At 37.9% G+C, this 22,816-nt stretch overlaps 1 protein-coding gene across 1 annotated transcript in view; it reads right to left on the bottom strand.

Moving 5' to 3' along the window:
* Window positions 1–1,640: 1,640 nt before the first annotated feature.
* Window positions 1,641–22,816, bottom strand: part of LOC117394734 (galanin receptor type 1) — a 72,080-nt gene continuing 50,904 nt past the window's right edge. The window contains exon 3 of the mRNA XM_033993236.3: window positions 1,641–2,325. Coding sequence (XP_033849127.2) covers window positions 2,266–2,325 — 60 coding nt within the window. The 3' untranslated portion in view covers window positions 1,641–2,265. The remainder of the gene's footprint in view (window positions 2,326–22,816) is intronic.

Genomic DNA, 22,816 nt, shown 5'->3' with positions numbered 1-22,816 from the left:
TTTAGCACTCTGCAATAAGTTTTTTTCGAAATACACATTTTTACATTTAGGCAAAATGGTTTTGGCAAAATGGCGGCCACACCATGTGACCTACGACATAAGTTATTTAGCATTTTCCATTTTCCCATAAGCATCTATCAACCTATCGAATTTGGCGAGTTTTCAAGCAACTTTTGGTGAAAAGAAAAAATAATAATAATAATAATCCCAGCAATAACAATAGGCTTCCCAGTCATTTGGCTTGGAAGCCTAATTACACATCTGGGCTTCAAAACCATAAGCATTGTCAACCCTCTGTCAGCGGCAAGGGGTTTAAAATGCACATAATATAATAATAATCTTTATATAGTGGTCCACCATCACAAAGTGCTTTACAAGCTGTTACTAGGGTGTGTGAACTATGCATCAGCTGCAGAGTCACTTACAACAACGTCTCACCCGAAAGACAGAGCACAAGGAGGTTAAGTGACTTGCTCAGGGTCACACAATGAGTCAGTGGCTGAGCTGGGATTTGAACCGGAGACCTCCTGGTTACAAGCCCATTTCTTTAACCACAGGACCACACAGCCTCCTATGTCATAACCCTTCAAAGATTGCAGGATATCCTTACATGTCATCAAACTTTAACCACAACGATACCAAGCACGTCCTTGTCGGACTCAGCAAACAGGAGTAATCCTTCTTCAAAGTACACATGACACATTTCTGGGGTGCATTTGCATGCCTTTCTGCCTTCTGAAGGTTACAAAAAATATGAATTTTTCAAATAATGCAAAAATGATTGATTTATCCATAAATATATGAATATATACATTTATTTGTTTAGCCATTAGTTATTTTGTGTATAATACATTAGTTTCCAGCACTGTATTTGATAACAGCATTATTTACAGTCACTTTCTTATTTACCTCCTATGGTACGTTATTTAGAAAAAAAATATATGATTTTATTCTGGGAGTATTTCATATATTAGGCCACCACTATCAGGAAGCCCCTGTTGACTTGTAGAATCGCTGCCTGAGAGAGATGACAGGCAGTTTGGAGTAATTGTGCTCCCCCTTTGAAACTTTGATAACAGCACTATTTGGATTGGCAGTCTCTCTTCTGTTTATCAAGGGATGGAGCCTCTCTTTCTTTTGTTTTGTTATGAATGCAAGTTCTCTTTGTACACTGTTTTTTTTTCATTGAAAATGAAGCTGCTTGTAAGTGTATCCTTCCTTTGATGTAATTTTCATTTGATTCTGGTGAAGATCTAAATACCATGCTATAGATTTAAAGAATTCAACTGCTAAAACAATGTGTTTTCCAGAATTTAAGGACATGATAGAAACGCATTTATGAAAGTATATAAAATGCAATTAAAAATCTCTTTGTGTTTGATTTGTAGTTCTTTAAAAAAAACACTGGATATTTTTGTTGGGAGTAAAGAATACCAAATCCATGCTTACAGTGTTTTTTTGCATTTAGACAGATTTCTACGTATTTTTATAATGTGATTTATGATATAACAGTTACAAAACCAGACAAACATTACAATGAGAATTCTTCTGTTATAATGATACATTTTAATGTAATTGTCTATGCATTCCCTTACCAAATTATCTTCAATTGCAGTGACACGGTAGTGGTTCACAGTGGTACCACAGTGCTAAAGGTTTAATAGTTTAACAATATTGTCACGTATGACTAGGTATCAGGTAATGCTGGTCTGCCGTTTTTTCGCTTCAGGGCAATACACTGCCTTTGGTTGCAGCTTTACCAACAGCTGAATGTCCTGAATTGGTATCAATGTTCTCAGGAATGTATATGTTTTATATTATCCACATCGCAGCATTGGGTTAACATACCTTGACATACATACATCAAAAGCTAAACATGTATTACATCTGACAACATAATGTATACAATCAAGACCAATACACTCAAGCTAGGTAAATGTCTGTTTAAGTAAATGTCATGTATTAATTAAATGAGGTATACAGTAGAAGTGAGTCGTTCAAACAGTTTATGCTTAGATCATGCACTGTTATGAAAGGTACAACAAACTGAGAACACTTTAATGTGATGCCTAGTTTTACATATAAGTTGTCTTGTATTGTAAAGTGACAAGAGGAATACATTTTAGATTTATGAAGGAAAAGAAAATACAATCTGCATTCCAACACATAAACAGTGCCAGTGTCAAGAGTCTTCAGTGATGACGCAGTCTACATGTTCCAAGTGTATCATTCACATTGTTTTTCTTCAATATTCCACTGTCTTCTTTAAGCCTTTATATGTTTGACCTTCAATGGGTTATTGTCAGTGCTGGCCACCAGGGATGTCTGTGAATGACACACAAAAGCAAATCAACTGGCATTTGTATTTAAAGGGCACAGTATTTGTTAGTAAGCTTCATCAGTTCTAGTTAAGATAAGGACACACAGACATCCAAATACCTCATGCCAAAATATGTGTATTTAGATTAATGAGATTAAAGTTCTAAATGAGGCTTTTGTGCAATGTAGATCTCTACCACAGTTGTTGACCATTTTATGAACAAAAGCAAGGGCAAAAGGAATCTTTGTGGGAGTAATCACATGTTTTATACCAACTATTCACAGTAAGTCAGAGGGATTTTTCCCAGGTGAAGGAGTGGCATTGAGGAATCAGTTTATTGATGGAGTGGGGGATACCTAATTAAGGAGGGACCTGCGCAAGAAGGTGAGGTAAAATTCTAGTCTTTCTGTCCTTCAAGTTAGAGAAGAGGCCTTCTATTGGGCAGAGGAGGAAGTGCATCCTTTAGTGCCCGGCAAATAGTCGAGTAACGCAGGTTGTCAGAGGTTGAGGGTGAGGGGATCACTCTGGGTACAAGACAGTAAAAAGCAACCACCTTAAGTGATGTGGCTCAGACTCTAAGGGAACCAGGACAGGCTATAGCCCAGTTGGCTGAGACGTCCCCAAAATACTGATTCAGGACAACCTATATGTTTCCGCTGTAAAGAGGCAGGATATGAAAGTAATTAATAATTAAGAGTGAAATTAATTAAAACCATTACACATATCAACTAATTACTCTTGATTGGTTATTGTACATTTATTTACTTTTAATTCTTCCTACACTGGGGTGTGGTCCTGCTTTTTTATAGGGAGGTAGGTCTAATTTATCCTGTAAAGCTGCATGTCTTTTCCATTTGATACAAGCGTGTCTAACGCAAGGAATTTTCTGATGTGTGTCATCGATACCAGTGAGGGACAGGGAAGCAAATGAATTATTACAAAAAACTTCTGAAATGTAATGATAGCAAAGAGTCTCCATAATAACATCTCTAATCCCTGCAGTTATCAACCATCCCAACAGTGGTGCCCATAAAAAAGGATTGGTATACATATTCCCTTTTAAGATTAGCAGCTGACAATATAGGAACATAAGAACATTTACAAACAAGAGGCCATTTGGCCCATCTAAGCTTCAAAAATAATATATAAAGCACCTTTAAATTGAATCTATATTTCTTTCCTGTCACCTCCCTTTTCAATAAATGATGCAGGGAAAAAAAAATGTTGAAATGTAATACAATTGTTGTGTTGTTGCCCTTCAACACAAAATGACTTGTGTTAAATAAAACACAACTCAAGACATTTACACAAGAAAAATGTCTTGTGTAAAATGCTTTTCTGGGTTTCCATTCGCTCAATTTATTTTACTCGAGTAAACCGGGCTTTTCACTCTACGTCATGCAAATGAATGGGAAAGGTGGAGGTTGATATGTAAATTAGCTATGCGTAAAGTACTTGTGCTGTTTTTGAAGATTACTAGTGAACTTTTGTGAAAATGTGGTTTCCATGTGCATAAACCTGGTACACGAGTGAATCTAAGCTGCTGTAATAAAACAAAATACCTCGTGCCTGGCTGGTTAATAATGTGTTTTACTACTCTTGCCCAATTGTTTTTTAAACGTCATTAATAGTGAATACTGTTTCAACTAATGTATCTTACGACTCAATAATTAAAAATAAACTCAGAGGTATAAAATGAAACTGACCAGGTATTGCAGATCACCATGGCTGAAAACCGGTGGAGACCCTGGGTCAAGCCTTCTCAAAGAAGTGACTGTCCCACTGGAATGTGGACACAGTTTCGACTGCATATACTAATGCCAGCCTACCCCCACCTGGGAGGGTGGCTGCGCACTCTACCCGAGGAGTGGCTACGTCATGTGACCTCTTTAGAGGAGCCTCATTGACTGATATTTGTACTGTGGCTAGTTGGGCTACTCTGCATACATTCACCAGGTTCTACAGACTTAATGTGGTAATCCCTCTATGCCTTCATTAGGCACAAGGGTCCTTGAGGTTGCACGCTCACACCACAAACATTAGTTTGGTAGTAGCGAGACGTCTTCCTCATCTGCTGTCCGCTCACACTCCCTCGTGACGGCTTTAATATACATTCCCGAAAGTAAGGTTGTTGGTCGTCTTCGAATTGAAAGGGAACATTAGGTTACGGATGTAACCCCGGTTCCCTGAAAGAGAATACGACCAACAAACCTTGCGAGGTCGCATCACTCTCATTTGCAAGTTCCAAGCAAAAGAGAACATGATCTCCGCGGAGTGACTACTTATTCTCTCGGTAGGCGGGACAAGGATGTCACTCCCTGCAGGGGTCTATCAGCAGCTCTGACATATAATGCTCAGTAAATACTTGACCTGTGACATATCCCAAAAGTATGGTTGTTGGTCATCTTCTCTTTCAGGGAACCTAACGTTTTCATTCAAATGCCCGGTCTTTAACAGCCTTTGACTCTTTTAACTATTAAAATGTCAAGTATGGATTTTACTAATGAGAAAATTACTTCATATCTGTTTACCTACACATTTTAATAAATATATGTTTATGTGAAGAAGCATGGATTATAGACATACTACGGTATTTGCATCTGTTAAACACAATTGTTTAATATGATTGCATTTGTTTCATGTTATAAGATAATGAATGTTTCTAAGATTTAAAAATATTGTTTTGTATTTACACAGATGGATATGGAAAGAAAACTTTTAAAATTGTGGGAAGGAAGACAAAAACGGCAGTTGTGTGTTGCAACATGCAGGTATGAGTTACACGTTAAGCAAGGAAATGTTAACTTATTCACGCTATCAGAACATAAATTGATAAAAGTTTTCTGTTGTAGGAGCATTTCTGTTCCCCCCAAAATGGCTCTGGATACATCCATAACAGGTTCAGGGAAATACACAGGAAACTGAGCCAAGATCAGCACAAGAACAAAAAGAGAAAGCTAACTTATGGGTTGTTTCTTTTATGCTTTTATTATTAATAATAATGAGTAAACTATGCCTCTAAGCATAGTATGCCTCAAGTGCATAGTACTTTTGATGTAATTTTATGGATTATATATTAATTAGATTTGATGTACCTGTATGTTAATATGCAGAGTTAGACTGATGAAGCACCTGCAACTAAACTTGATTTATACATGAAGGATTAATGACTGTTTATTAATTATTTTTTTTCCAAGTGGTACTTATAAACCTTTGACTCCTGGGATGTTAGATGAGCACAGATCAAGAATCACGGGAAGCAATTCTCAGACTGCAAAACATGGTGTCACTGTCCTCGAACAAAGATATTATTTTTTACACGATGAGGTATACCTTTGAAGCCCGACCAGGCTGGATTAAAGAACATCCTATGATCAAAGACATTTTGAGACAGTATCCTCAATTTCTTGATGTGCCTGGCCTTGTGAGTTGCATTATTTTCTCAGATTGCTTGATACAATTCTGAAATATTTATTTATATTTTTAACATGTTATTTTTCTCAGTAAGTACAACATGAACATTATTATAGAAAATAATGGATGAGGATTTGTGGTATATACACATAGTTTATTATTAAGGAGGACCTAAAGAGTCAGAACACCATTTTACCCCTTCCCATTATATGTTCCAGGTTTTCCAGGATTTTTAACTTCTAGGTGTCTCCGATGCCAGAGATGCAGTTGCATTGTTTGAGGGAACCAAGGCTAAAAAAAGTGATCAGATTCTGCTAAGAGAACCAGAAATGTGCATATATTATACAAAGAATAGATGGTGAAACCTCCTCAGGTAATATCAAATTAAAGTTAATTCTCATTGAATATTTAAATGTTTTAAACTTATAATAAGCTGTTCAATTAGCTCAATCTGACAGTGTATACACTTTCCCACCCAACTTTCCTATCCTGACATAAACAATCTTTGCCATCCAGTCACAAGGCAAAGTAAACTTACATTTTTTTTTTCTTCTCAATTTTTTTTAGAGGCAATATGTGAAGCTGCTGTTGACTGATTGGTGGCTCTCTCACCTGTGATGGGAAAACGCAGAACCAATGCTGCTACAGCTAAATCTTACCTCATAGAAGAGGCTCCAGTAAGTGCGTGATTTGTTTAAGAAATGTTAAACTTCTGTACATGATTTAATTAAAAAAATCTGTTTCCTTAATTTCTGATACAGTGCCTGGAGCACTCTGATTGGCTAAAATTCAACAGATACCATTACGCTGAAGTTAAGCTGTGTCTTAAGTCTTTGTTTAAAATGACCATGGGCACAGACTCCACATTTGCATCATTCAACAACAGGTATTTAGTGTTCGTTTTTCATGTGTGCTCTAGTCTTTTGTTGCAGTATTTGTTTTTAAATTATAAATCAGGAAATAAAGTGATGGAGTCTCTCCTGCATTGAGTACGGACTCCAATACCTATTGTTGAATATTGCACTCTGGCTGAAATGTTTGACCCATTTTATGTTGTCAGTATAGGCTTTTTTATCTTTATTTTTTCAGTCACAGAATCTGTTTATTGCCTAATGTATGTGGAAGCTTGAATGATCCTTTACACAGAGAATTGTGAGTGTCTGGAACCAACTCCCCAGTAATGTTGTTGAAGCTGACACCCTGGGATCCTTCAAGAAGCTGCTTGATGAGATTCTGGGATCAAGAAGCTACTAACAACCAAACAAGCAAGATGGGCCGAACGGCCTCCTCTCGTTTGTAAACTTTATGTTCTTATGTTCTTACATTCGTTTTTATTGTTTGTTACGATCTACACTCTATTGCAGCCTACTGGGGCACTAATTGAAGTGACTCTATTGTACTAGGATATAAATACTTTTGCATTTTGTAAAGCACGGACCTCTTACATGTATTAAAACGTTTTATGTTTTAGTTCAGTACATCTATTAAAGACTACATAAAGCTGAGTGACAAAAAAAACATGACATTGGCAGGACTCAACCCTATCTTCTAAGTATTGGAGATTTTGCAACTGAGAAATACATTATTTTCAATATTATAACAGATGGGCATGCTGTCATTTTTTAACCCAAGTTATTAAGCTCTGCCATTGTACAGTTGGTCCAGTTTTTTTATGTGACAAATGTGCATTATCCTCTTAAGCTAAACAAATTCTTCAGCTTTGTAGAAGTGTTTCTCTTTGGCATAAACACTGCACTGTGAGCTGCAAGTAATTCCTTATTGAGCAACAAGCTACTTAGATGTTCCAGAAATAATGTCTCACACAATTGCTGCAACTGTTAAAGAGTAAGTAGCGAGGTTCCAAAAAATATATTGTGTTAAACGTCCCCATGTGTTGCTACAACTGTTTAAGTAACATACCTGTCATTTTTCTTTTCATTGTTAACATCCTGGCAACTCTTTACACTGTAAAAGTTTAAAGTCTGTTTCAAAGATATTTTCAACATGTCAGATATACTGCACCAGTGGACTCGGGGTTTGAGATCAGGGGAGTGTCCTCCGATCACTGCCGAAAGAGTATGTATGTCATGCACTCCTTAGATATTCTGGCATGACATTTGTTAAAAACTCATCACATGACCAAAGATAGCTCCAACTCAAGCTCAAAGTTCTTTTTTTAAACTGATCTCTGTATATTTCTGATTCTGTAAGTTGCCTTCTAATGTTGTATTACAATGTTAAAAATGTAAAACAAAACTTAAAACGAGATGAGCTGCAGTTTGCATTTTCATTTAATTAATTTCACAACCATTTGTGTTTCATTTTTTAACCCCTGAATGAATGGTCATAGTATGTTTTTAGTTGTGCAACACATTTGCTTTTCTTATCACAAATTCAACATTTAAAATCAATATGACAATTAAATCTGGAAAAAAAAAATGCTTCAATCTGTAAATCTTTTTTTATGCTTAGCGAATCAACTAGGAATCTAAAAAATAAACCTAACATTTTTTTTTTACACTTGGCATCAACATTTGGCTAACAGATAAATCAGAAATACATTATCATTCAGCATTTTAAATATTGTTTACTGCTGGCACCTAAATATTCAGATAAGTTCAATCTTTGAAAAAAGCTGGAGCTAACATGCAAATGAGTCCCTGCCCATTTAAGCGTTTGATGTAGGCATTCTACACATAGAGGAGGCCGTGCAGCTGTGGAGAGTTCAACGATGAAGTTCAGACAACATGGCAGATTCTGCTCATCTACAGGAGGTGATCGAGCGCGTGGTTGCTTCAGGTGTAAGGACAGCTGTCTAGTGCTAGACATCAGGTCTGCAAAACCTTTTTCTTTCGCTTAAAAAACAGTGATTAGACAAACGTGGACTGACATTTGATTTTGCAGTTTAAATACTGTGTATGCAGTAGTCTTATAATATGAATAAAACAATCAATTTTGAATTGTGTTTGTTTTTTCCTCTAAAACTGTATTTACTAAATAACAAGGCAAGAACATTACAAACGTTATTTCAAACTTGCTTGAAGTTTAATGTTTGATATCACTATCCTCCTAAACTGCTTAACATGACCCCCTTGCAAATGAGGCCATGGTCTCAATGGGTTAACTTCCTGCATAAATATTAAATACATAAATAATGAATCAATGACATGTATCTTATAAATATAATTTACTGATTATATGTTCATTCAATACAAAAATATCGTATTAAAACTTTGCATTTCACTTGATGTCCATTTTTAACACCCCACAATTAATTGCTAATCGCAGATTAAGCAGCATCTTTAAAATCTGTTCGGAAGCTGTACATTTGCTTAAAGTACATTTCGCAATTTGATTATATCGTTTTACTCAAAGCCCGAAGAAGCTGCCTCTTCTTTTGTGCTTCGTTCTTTGCTTGTTTTTGTATTTTACAATTCACAATTTGATTATATCACTTTGCTCAAAGACCTAAGAAGTTGTCTCTTCTTTTGCGTTTTGTTCTTTGCTTGTTCGATATTTTCCATTTTGCAATTTGAGCAAAATAATTTTGGGTGTTTTGTGTTTTTTGGGGTCTGTGTGGGTTATATTATTACTATTTCTCTGTCTTTGGATTGGATTCTGAGTATGATTACGAGAAGGAGTAATGGGTGTGTTGTTTGCTGCATTTAGTCTATTCCAGTCTAATGCAAGGGAATTTGTGCTTTGTGTCATCACTAAAAGTATGTACATCCATATCTCTCCAAGGTGGGAAAGAAAAGGGTCGACCCCCTGATTGGAGTGCATAGTTAAGAAAGACAGGTGTGTGGGAATGCCATTTTGATTGAAGTTTTGTGTGTCTTTCAGCAGAGCGCCAAATAGTAATTAAGTGTGTGACTATAGGGCCGAAGCGTAATCTACAGTGCTTAAGAGGAATGTTTGCGTGAATCACGTTGTGGCAGAGCAGGGCTCTGCCCTTGTAAATATTGGCAGGGGGTTAAATTCTCCTCCCTGCCCAGGTTTATTGTGTCAGAGATGGGAGTATTTAATAATCAATTAGCACCCAGCCACCTGACATAAAAGGAGGCCTCAGCTCCTCATTAGGGAGAGGTAGCTGAGGAAGCAAGGTTGGTTTTTCTTTGTGTGCTGGCAGTTTTGTTAGTTTTGCAATCCAGTGAAGGCAAAGCTCAGCCTGGAAGCCTTATTTTTTTCTTAGTTTTTACTTTGTGTTCATTGTTTGTGTTTACGAACTTTTTTGTTTGGCCCTTGTGCCTGTTTATTTTGTGTTTTTTATTTAATAAAAGTCTTTTGTTTGAATTGCAGTCTCTGTCTGTCTGTCTCTGGGCCTCATCCCTTGCACCATCCTGTCACACACGGCTTGTAATCTGTGTGGAGATACCAATTTTTCTTCTGACTGTAAGTGGACATAATATAAATGACCAAAATTATAATTTAAAGTTTGGCAGCCGCTCCCAGATTTTGATCCATTGACCTCAAAAGCAGATAAAAACACAATACAATAGACTGTACTTTGTTTTAATCAGAGGTCCACTGAAAGGTTCCTAAAAAAAAAAACAAAAAAAAAAAAACACATGCTTACAGTGCATAACGTCCCATATTTGGGACATTTTCTTTAAATTGAAATCAGTGGGAATTGCTGTTTTGTTTTTTTAACTGGTATAATCACAGTTTTTTTTTTACAGAAAGTTATGCATAAATGTGTTAATTACCTTTGTATTTTTTATTTTTTGTCTTGATGGTTTTTCAGGTCCCCATAGATCTTAAAAGAACATTCCGCTATGCTCTTGCTTCAAGTAACAGAAGCTGTCTTATCACATCACATTAATTCAAACTCCCTGGGCATGGTAACATTAAAATAACAAAATCATAAAGCTATGCCAGAGGAATAAATGTGCATTTTAAACAGAATAAGCACAGAACAAGCCTGGAGCCATAGAGTGCAATGGAGGATGCAGTAGTTTCTACACAAGTCAGTCAATTATAACATTAGGTGTGCCGTCATGTTAAGAAATAGTTTAATCCTTTCACAGCCATTTCCAAAGTCAACACAAGCTCAGTCTCTATGCAGTCACACTGAACATGTACAGAAACAGATCACCAGCGCCACAATTAAATTGTCAAAGACACTGACACCCATGTATGTTACAAAAAACACTTTTTGTGTTTCAGCTATAATTTCAAAAGTTAAGCACCTTGTAACGGAGGCGGGGGGGGGGGGGGGGATCTGTGCTGATTATCTGGTGCATGCGTGGTACTGCAGGAAGGGGGCAGCAGCCTCGTAGATCCACCTGTCAGTCATGGCAGTGACACAGAGAGGTGGGGAAGAGGGTGTGTTGGCTTTCCCTCTCTCTGAGAGGCGGGCCTTGGGGGATTGCTCGGCCCATAAGTAGTGCGCTTGGTGATTATTATTATTTATTTATTTAGCAGACGCCTTTATCCAAGGTGACTTAGAGAGACTAGGGCGTGTGAACTATGCATCAGCTGCAGAGTCACTTACAACTACGTCTCTCCCGAAAGACGGAGCCCAAGGAGGTTAAGTGACTTGCTCAGGGTCACACAATGAGTCAGTGGCTGAGTCAGGATTTGAACCGGGGACCTCCTGGTTACAAGCCCTTTTCTTTAACCACTCGGGTGGCCATGATTGGGAATACGCTGGTTGAGAAGACCAGGCAAGAACGCCAGTGGTTGGAGCGAGCGACCAAAACAGGCAAGCACGGCTGAGGAAGCCAGCCAGCAATAAATAAACCATTTATTAAAATATATTGTTACGTACCCAAGGGGACATGTGCAGTGATAGGGGAACCTTGGCCACCCCAGTGTATATTGCATAACAGCGCAGGACGGAGATCCCGAGCTGAATATCTAAATAGAAATTCCCCCCCCCCCCCCCCACCACAAGCCCTATTGGCTCACACACACAAGGGCACATTTACATACACACTGACCAATCACTCAGACCCTCGGTCCCGCGCAAGCAGCTGACTGGCGGAACCGAACACAAATCACAGTGCAGCAAACACAGACCCCATCTACATACAGCTGCACTGTGCATGTGACACTCCAGGCAGCGCACGAGCACTGCCTAGACACAAAACGTTCTTTACTCACAGATTTATGCAGGGTGACACACAAACGGCAGGAAAGACAGGACAGCACATGCGCACACACACACACTTAGCACAGATTGCTACAATACATTCCAAAACAAAATACATTATATCGTTGGAAACAGCGACTTAATGCCATTCTGTAGCTATATTGGGTTTTAATTTCTGATTTAAGGTTGCTAAACTACAAGCGTTAAAACATAAAGCGGCCATATTCATGCCCATATATGATAATTCCGCTTAGGCAGCAAAAGGTTAAAACAAGAACCAACTTCAATTTAAATAAAGAAAGAAGGATTTATATGTTAAGGGTTGAATGCTAAAAAGTTTTTTGTTCGCAAATACCTCTTTTTGTGGTACTTGCGTGTTTCATTTAGGTTACGTAGATAAATGAGGTTTGGTAGTGGTTAGGGCTCTGGACTCTTGACCGGAGGGTCGTGGGTTCAATCCCCAGTGGAGGACACTGCTGCTGTACCCTTGAGCAAGGTACTTTACCTAGATTGCTCCAGTAAAAACCCAAATGAATAAATGGGTAATTGTATGTAAAAAATAATGTAATTGAATGTAAAAAAAAAATAATAATAATGTGATATCTTGTAACAATTGTAAGTAGCCCTGGATAAGGGCGTCTGTTAAGAAATAAATAATAATTTTACGCTTGCCCCATATTGGTGTAACTCCAAGGATGTTTCACGGTTAATTACTTTTAACTATGTTACTCCCAGGTCAGAGTTTTTTTTATTTGTATTATTTGGTGCTTAGGAGATAATTAATTAAAATAGCTGATGTTGTGTGCTTTATTTATTCGCATATGTGCACATACAGGGCTTACAAATATCAGGCTTATATTAATGTATGTGTAGGCCTCTTCTCTCTAAGCAACTAAACAAGGGTGTTTTGGCAGCAGAAATTGCTATTCTTAATGCTTTTATGACCAAGATTCCTGTCAACAGGCGGAGACAAAGATAGCCGAGAGTATTTAAACCCCAAAGTGGGACTGAAGCTGCTGATGTTGTGAATTCAAAAGACAGTTTGATGGGAAGACCCAATGCATAACCGATATAAAGGACAAAAAGGTAATCAAAAATAATGTATGACCAGTGTAAACGATCCGTAGCTCACACGGGTTCGTTGCCCCTTTAAGAATCCAACCCAGCACACAGAAATGGCGTTTTCAAGCGCTGACACGGTATACTTTAATAAACACAAAATAAAACAAATACAAAATAAACACCTAGCTCCTCTTGGAGCGCTAACTATACAGGTTTTTCCCTCACTAACTTGCAGGACGGCTAAGCCGTTTACCTGGTACCACAGCACTTCTCTTTTTTTCTGGCTACTCGGAGACAGAGCACCTCATCTGCCTCCTTCTACTCAGCAGCCATGAGCAGACTGACTGCTCCTCTTAAATACCCTGCACCTGGTCCCAATTTAGCAATAGCTACCAGGTGAAGGGGATAATTAATAATAAAACAATTAACAAATGATTAACTAAAAGGCAAAACAATAAGACAATTAACAAAACAATAAAGCAACACAATCAAACAAAAAGGTGCATTCCGCACATGTTTCTCTCGCAGGGAGGTTTTAACCCCCTCCCTGCTGTCTCTCACTACCCGCTATCTTACACCAGGGATACAGTATGTTAATAAAAAAATACCAAAACAATCGCGATTATGTTGAAAAAGATATTGCAGAAATACATATCCCGGAATAGAATCTGGAAGTCATATCTGGGAGTAGTAAATGTGGTTTTGCTCCCTGTTCTGTTCACACTAAAAACTAATCCCAGATTTGATGTAGCTTTTCTTCAGTGTACACACACTCAAGCTGGAGTTGACTCTGCAGCGCAGCTCTTTCATCTGCGCACGTGTAAAGCACATCTTTATGGGCATGACACACGAGCAATCAAAAAAGTAAGTAGCATTATTATTTAATGTGGCTTAGTTTGCTTACACACACTAATGCAAGTTAAAATGACTCTGGTAGTAATTAATGCAGATTCAAAACTTCCCCAGAAGTTAGTCCAGTATATATTGTTTTCACACTAGCATATTAGAGTGTTGCTGAGTGCATACCAAAGCAAGACTTGCAACCTGTTTTGTTTTCACTTATCTAAATGCGTCTTTGAGGGCAACTGACTACTGGACTAACTAATCCACCTCCACCGGCAGTTAATGCAACTTTTCTAGTGTGAACAAGAAGCAAAGCTACATATACCACTCCCGAATTTTACTACCGGATTCAACTCCTGGATTCATTTTGCTTAAGTGTGAAAACAGTCATAGTTAGATGCACTCAAAGACGCATTAAGGTAAATGTGAACAACACAGATAGTCTTTAATGCACAGTCAACACTTTAAAGTGCTAGTGTAAAAACACATACATCTTTAATTGAACTTTTAATACTTTTTGTTTAAAATATAAAAAATTAGAGACAACTTTTACAATATCTGCTTGAGAATAAAGCATTAAAAGATGTATAGGACACTCTTTCGAACCACTGGCCTGTTTGTTTGCTGTAGAATCTGCATAATTAAACTACAAATAAGTACAGTACATACTCGCTATGGAAAAAAAGTTTGTTCTTTTGCGGGGGGGGGGGGGGGGGTTGTATCAAAATCCCCACATTTTTATGCACTGCAACACCACATAAATTATGTAAATGTTAGCTCCTCAGAGCAGATGTGGAAATAATGAGTCCACTCACTCCTGGTGTTTCAGTAAACTTCTTTTAGACTCTTGAGACTGCAGATGGGACCATTTCTGCACAGAAGGATGTTCAATGATAACACTAAATACCCAAATAGGGTGTAGGATCCACATTAAAATGTTAAGCCTACACAGTTACAATAAATACAAGTACAACTGGTTTCACAGACCCTGATTAGCTCTAATCTTGGATTGTCTTAAAAGCATTTGTAAATGTCATTATGTTCTATATCAGTAGTATTTATACGAGGCGTGCAGTACTATATACTTGACTGCAGTTTACATAGTCACAACCTATATGAATACTTACTCGTTTATCTAGCAAAAGCTGATGTTACAGTTGAGCCTTTATATTTGTTTTTTGAAAAATACAATTAAAACCAGTCATTTTATATTGGGATTGTGTGACTTTATAACAAGATATTATAACTAGTGCTGTGACGAACACAGGATTTTCATGTATGGATATTCACTCACAATTGAAATATTTGTTCGGATATTCGTTCATTTTTTAAAAAAGTAATAAACACCATTATATTTCTCTGAACGCAGGAAGAGACAGCACAGCATAGCAGCAGAGGCAGGGGAAGAGGCCGTGGGCCCTGTGTGTGTGCCTTTATTTTACAGCAAGACCTTATGTAACAGGTTAAAATAGAAAAAATAAGTTGCGTAGGTCTTACTTTATCCCAGTGAATTAACTACAAAACAAAGGATGCCAAATAGCAGTTCAAGTTATAATCGGGTTTGTTTACTTTTTGTTGTCTAAGGGGCCTGTTTAGCAAATACGCACGTAGCCGCTATCGCTAGGGCAAAAATGACTGCGTTTGCGAAGGGCTGCGATAGCGCGTGAAAATGTGTTTTAGAAGGGTCTCATGCGTGGGCTAATGAACATCAAATAGCAAATCATGCACCCAGCCAATCAAAGCACAGTGAGGGGAGTAAGGTTACAACCAGTAAGGATTCAACATTCCCTTTAAGAAGATATGTGCGTCTGTGATAGCCAACAGAGGGTATTTTGAAACAAAAGGAAAAAGACACAAGCGACTCAAGCAAGGCTACATTTTTTAGCAGTCTGGGCAGTTAATTTTTTAGCAGTCTGGGCAGTGAATTAAGTTGCATCAATATTTTTTTCTGTTTCACTTGCTGAGCGAGCGAGCAACAGGGGGACGGGGGGTGGGGAGAGAAACATTTAGAATCAGTTTTCATCATCATCATTTATTTCTTAGCAGACGCCCTTATCCAGGGCGACTTACAATTGTTACAAGATATCACATTACATACAATTACCCATTTATACAGTTGGGTTTTTACTGGAGCAATCTAGGTAAAGTACCTTGCTCAAGGGTACAGCAGCAGTGTCCCCCACTGGGGATTGAACCCACGACCCTCAGGTCAAGGGCTCTGGTCAAGAGTCCAGAGCCCTAACCACTACTCCACACTGCTTTTCCTTTAGTTAGGCATGTATAGCTCACCTTTGAATCGTGAGCATCGTCGCTGCCTTTATTATAAATGCTTTCCTTATGGTACGCATTTGCGTCTTATACAACAATAACAGTCTGCATTTATTTATTTATTTTTATTGGTCCGCATGCGTATATACACAGTACACCCTCACTATAACACCCTTCATTATAACAAACCTTCAGCTATAATGAACCTGGCCCATTGACCCCAAATAAAAAAAGATCATATAAACACACACTGTCAGCATCGTGGTTTGTACACTCTTTTTTGTCTCAATAAAAAGCGCGTGGTGTATAATGCTTCCCAAACGAAAATAATGTTATGTTGCAACAAAGCTGGAAACTATATTAATTGTTTGAAAAAAGGAGTAACGCAGGTATATCTCTGTTGTGAATATAGGTTGTCAAAAAGCACTCTGGTTTTTGGCTTGTTCAGCAACCATGCCGCAAAGCAAAATTGATTAAAGAAACAACAACAAACCTTTCGTATCAAACTTTTCATGTCGGGTTGATTTTGAATAAAAACTCAGTTTGGGATTCTTGCACGTTGGATTAAGATTTGGTGCACTTTGAAACGATTCATGTCAGATTGATTTTGAATAAAAGGATTTTTGCTTTATGTACTGTGTGTTAATTCATTAACGAATAGGATAAAGCAAAGGCAGAATAGTGCATACATGAGACGAACAGGTACATGCAATTATACTTTTATTCACAATCTCATCTCATTAACTTACTCCAACAGTTTATCAATCATTCTGATTGTCGTTTCGCTATAACGAACCCCTCGATATAACAAACAAAAGGCTTGGACCCCAACAGGTTCGTTATAGCGAGGGTGTACTGTGTATATATATTATTTTTTTATTTTGATACATCTTAAGGAATCTCATGTGTTTCAAACATGCCTAAGCTCATAAGTACTTCTCAGCCACCACCATATGATGCACTTCAAGATCGCTAGTTATGTTGTAGTTTCACGTGGTGTTTTGGGAAACACACGTCAAGACTGATCAAAAGCCGCTGCAGTAAACTATAAGAATCATCTTTAAACCCCAGCTACAACCGTTATCGGGAAACGTACCCCTGGTCTGTTGGACAGAAGTCGTGAGGAGTGGGACTCAGTGTGTCTGCAAAGCTTTTTCTATCTCACTACATCATCTTTCTTAAATATATATATATACATGAATAAAATGAAACATTTTAAAGTCAGAGTATGAGCATTGGTTTACGAGTACAAGTATGAGTAATGGGTTCTCTACACACTCCTATTTATGTATTATTCAAATGCCAATAAAACCTACAGCATTTCCTACTTGAAGTACAATATTAAAGAATAAGGAAGCACTTCACTGACAACTGGTTTGTATGAGGAAGAAGATGGAAGTTAAGACTTGTTTTTAGATTTAAATGTTCCATCCAGAAAGACAAGTGAGAATCAGTAAGCCATAAAACACATCCAACAGTGTGTGCATTGGTGTGTTCTTGTGTGGTTTCAAAGTGTAAGAGGAAAACTGAGCATTTGGTACACCAAATCATCGACCCTGAAGGGAAGTGATGTGGCAGCCTCGGATTGAAGGAGCGGTTGCAGTCGTTAAGGTACATAAGGGGACGTAGCGTGGTGATCTGTTCCTTTGTTATGGTTAACCCCTGAACCGGAAGGAGAACCGTACTGCTATCGTGAGTGTTTTGTTTGTTGTCGTGTCTAAAAAATATATACTTGTCTGTTGTTATTAGACAGATAACACGATCCGGAGCTGTCGCTAAGGGCCAGCACAAAAAACGGACAACACTGCACTTGTGTCATGATTAATTGTATTTGCACCACGAGCACTACAGCATTCACTGTGGACTTGTGATCATGTTTGTGTTATTTGTGGGTGTTTAAATACCGGGACTATTACTTCGGGACTGAACCCATGGATTAAACAGAGCAATACGCAACGCTGTGTATTGCCTGTTCTCAGTATTGTTTACTGTTGTCATCAGACTTTGGATTACAAATAAAACCATCATTTCACCAGTACTTTGTTGTTTGTCCTTGTCTTGAGCACTGCATCACCCCTACACCTGCACACTGCAAACCACTTTGCCACATGCTTCCACAAGTCTTCCAATATCATTTTAAATCTGAAACAATGTTGTTTGATATTGTTTATGTATAAAACAAGTTATGCCCACAAAACAAAGACACTTTCATAAGTTTCATAAAGTAGTCATTTATTAAAGGTTCTAAAGAAGTTTGCACTACCTACTGGCAGGTGTTACTTAAATATTGGGAAGAATTGGGAGGTTAGCATCCATTTTATGATTTACTAAATTAAAGTGATTATTAATTACCTGTATTAATATGGTGTTATTGGAATAAAATGTGTTAGTCTGCTGCCTAAAAAATTGATCATATTCATGCAGCATCACACCCAAACTTTGAGCTACAATCTAAGATGCTTCATGCACATATCCTTTCATTTCTTAAAACATTATACTGTGCATGGAAAGTGTTTTTTCTTTTAAAATGTTTCCATAAATTCTGACAACCTGATTATCTGGTGATTCTCTTGTTAGAGTGGGAGTTGTACCTTGCCAGTGGGGACATTAATGCTCAAACACAATTTCAAGCTACCCCCTTAGCTCAGACAGCTTCACAGTATGAGGCATGTTTTATTGGGTAGAAAAAGAACATTGGCTTGCAAGTTTTATTGATTGCATGAGAAGAAACACAATGGTATAGTTATTCTTATCTCAAGAGTTGACACTGTTGTTTTGTTTCCAAAGTTTAGTGCCTGAGTTTCAATTGCATAAACAAATGTGATGTGTAATAAAAAAAAAAATCAAGGCACAAAATTCAGTAGTTCAAATCTTAAAGTAGATTCTCAATGTGCGTACATGTTCAAGCTGCCTCCTGTGAATAATGAAACAGGAAAATGGATTTCTATTATCGAGACCCCAAGGTGTGGAATGAGTTGATGTCATAAAGCAGTGTTCCCTGAGATAAAGTAATGGGGTGCCAGCTGGGGCCACTGTCAATGAGACCTTGTCCTCAAAGCTCAGAGATGTTTGAGAGAGAGACAGCAAATGTGCCTCTCAAGGATAATAATATACTGTCAGGTAAATGTATTATATTTATTTCTAACCTAAATGCTTTTTTAATTATAGTTTATCAGGCAGTGTGTTGTAGGCATTGGTTGAGGTGGAGTGTATCACTGCTGGAGATCAATGGATGTTGCTGACTACATTGTTATGCAGTCAAACTCAGTACCCCCTCCCCCCCCCAAGCACAAATAAGAGTGCAGATTCAGCCTCATATAGCATATAACTTGCATTGCAGTTACAAAATTCAGATGTCCATGTAGCTACTGTTTATGAAGCATAATTAGCCCTTTCTTGTATATGTTACTGTACAAGTCTGAATCTGGTCAATCTTATGTTTTACCGGTAAATGTCAACATTTACCAAATAAGGTGGTAAATGTCTGAAATTATGAAGAAGATTGCTTTTCCAACATTTACCAGTTAATCTTATGATTTACCGAAGCGTATTGGTAAATGAAGGTATATCATCGAAGAATGTATTTATTCCTGAATATAAATTGTCAATTAACAAAATAATCATTAATGTCGAACAATATATTTATTTCTGCATACACATTTTCCATTAACAAAATAATCATTAATGAGCTTACAGTAATGCACAATTGAGCAATACAACATGGTACTGAACAATATTGTGAGCCACTTATGTAGAACATTTCACAATGGTGAAAAATAACATTCTGTTAAATGCAAATTAAATATTTGCAGAGTTAACCATTTAAAGTCAAACGACTGTTCCATTGTTAACTTATAACTTTCAGCTTAGGCACCTGTTTTTCTTTAAGGACTCCAAACAACTCTTCCTGAGGGTTTGCTGTCATCACCCTACAGCAAATCATTGTGTTTTACTGTGGTACATCACTGTGTTTTACTGTGGTATATCACTGTGTTTTACTAGTGTATATTTGAATAAGCAATTCTGCTCGGAGAAAAGCAATAACTGTAATCTCCTTGTCTCTGGTTTTCATTCAATTGAAATGTTTGTGCATGAGAAATTAAGTGTTATTTTTAGGGGCCCCATTCCTTTTGAAACCATTGGGTGGTGTTGTGAGAGTTCATTGTCCCCCAGTCTTCCCCTTATGGATGGGCACATGTCACAGAATCATTAAGGACAAGAAATAAGTCAAGAGGAGGGACATAAAAAAGGTGAAAACGGTTGAAAAGAGGTACCATTAATCAATACCAATAAAAGGGCTTGAAAAATATGCCCCTACTGCAAACCTCAATTTTAGTACTCAGGTGCTGGAATCCCTCATGGTGCGGAATCAGAGGGTCTCGGCCAGACTGACCAGAGTCTGGGATCTCTTGGATCACGAGCGGTCGGAGCGGTTAGCTCCTTAGACATTTGCAGCCAGTGTCTTGGGGGACCACCAGAGTGCCCAGCTTTGTCATTTAGGAATGCAAATCAGTCTTGCACCCAGACTTTGTCAGCTATCATGAGAGGGTCCTTTGGACCAGAGAGCCAACCTCACTCACCACCTCCATCTCTCCGGTCCTGCTGATCCAACCAAAGGCATGGGACCTTAGCCTCCCCTCAAGAACAAACCGAGTAGTATCTCAGAATTCTCCTCGACTCCTTTCCACTCTGTCGAGGAGATCCCTGTATGCAATGATGCTCCATACTCTCCATTTGCTCAACCTTGTGTCTCGCTGAGACACCGCCTGGAAGGAGCCCCTCCAACCCTCGGAGGGCGAGAGACCCTAGTGGGAAGCCACATACTCCCCTTTAGTCCCAAAGGGAACTGGGGACCATGGATGGAGAGTGCTGCATGGAGTCATCGCTTAAGTGGAGTTCCTGTGTCACTTCACTGACTCTGACGCCACCTGCCCTTTCTGTAGTAAGTCTGAGTCGGTGTTTTACATTTACTTTCTTTGCTCCAGACTATGGCCCGTATTCCTCCTCCTGCAGTTCTGTTTGCATTTTTTCCCCATCCTATTTATTTATTTTTAACCCTAACCCTTACAATCCCCACTTTGAACCTTTAACAAACAAAGGTTCACACAATTTTTAGAGTAGCAGCGTGACAGGCCTATCTTAGGTTGTCAGATCTTTAAATATCCGATCTTACTCGTCATGGGATTGTCCGTCACCTACATTCTGCTCAATCTCCCAAAAGTAATGTCCTTACCCTTATACCCGATATCCTTACCCTGCTGTTTAATCTGACACTTTTGGTAACAGAACACAAAGAGAGTGTGAGAATCGACAGACATACTCCTTCCCTGAATACCTAATCCCAATAGGTGTTGACATTACCTATCTTCATGTCAGATACATCCAGGCAGTTTTCAACTTAATTTTTTTTTTCTCTTCTTGCTCATAGTCAGTCCTAATACCAACATCTATCATAATTTGTTTCTTAATATCCTCAATCTCAGGTAGGTGTGCCAAAACCATATTTAATGCATAATCATCTATTTTTAATACATTGGGGGACAGCAGTTCCTTTTCTCCTTATACAGTTACACAAACCTCCATTATATCTTGTGATATTCGCTTATACAATACCCACAGATGTATTTCTTTTGTATAACACACTTCTATTGCAAACCCATTGTTACAAATTACATTACCATTAATGTCCCTACATTAATTTTAGACATATTCAACATTACAGTAATCAATCAAATTTCACATTGTTTACAAAAAAATTCCAGAGTTGGTGACAATATTATCCTGTTGTCAGGCATTGGTTCTTGAGCAGGATAGCAGTTTCCAATGATACCGTTGTCACAGCATTCAAAAGTTGGTACTAAATCGAACTCCCCTTTTCCCTCTGGACACTTTATCACTCTTCCTTAATGTGCTTTACTTGCACTTAACTGCTCCCTATTTTACTGCATTTAATCCTGTACTTTACAGAGTTCTGTACTGTAATATGCCACAAGTGCTATTCAATCTGTAGTATTTTGCATTTAATCGTATCCTGATGTAATTATAACTGGCACTGTTATCTGCTCCGATATTGAATCATATTTTGTCATATACTTGTACTTACTAGAACTGAAGTCATTTTATTTTATCTTGCTCTTAATTGTATTAATACTTGTACTGTGATTCTTGAAATGTATTTTTTGTTTACGACTGTAAGTCGCCCTGGGTAAGGGTGTCTGCTAAGAAATAAATAATAATAATAAATAATAACAAGAACCACCAATTTTTTCCTGAAAAATAAGACCAGGTGCAGTATTTATTCTTTTGATAACATCTGATTCTTCAACTTCAATGTGGCCCTTCACACCTTGATTTTTCCTTTCTTCACCTGGGAATGCATAATTATCATGATGCAGGTTGTAACAGAAAAATAATGCTTGTTGCTTAACTCAATGACCTTTTTACCATAAAGGCTATTCATTCTCAAGATCTCTGAGCACGTCACCCAGACTCGAAAAAGAAACCTCAAGTTGCTCTTTTTTAAAAAAAAAACAAAACAACAAAAACATGTTACAAAAAAAAATGTGACCCACTGTATAGACTCACTGAAACCAAGACAGGATCTCCTGTCATTGACGATTCAGTACAATTATACATGTAAAACATAAAAAAAAGACAACACTTCTTACCTATATCTATTCTTCTGCTGCTATCATTGCTTGGTGGTGTGCAGCTCATGTTCAAGTTCCTTAATCTTAGCTCTGCATCTGCTATGGTCGTGCTTTTCTCCTTTATCAGCACACCCTGCACTTAAAGCACGGATGTGCTCTCAGTAC

Source organism: Acipenser ruthenus, chromosome 3 (assembly GCF_902713425.1).
Source record: "Acipenser ruthenus chromosome 3, fAciRut3.2 maternal haplotype, whole genome shotgun sequence".
NCBI classification, from domain to species: Eukaryota; Metazoa; Chordata; class Actinopteri; order Acipenseriformes; family Acipenseridae; genus Acipenser; species Acipenser ruthenus.
Note: the sequence above shows the minus strand (reverse complement) of the source record. Positions and strands in the feature narration are given on the sequence as shown.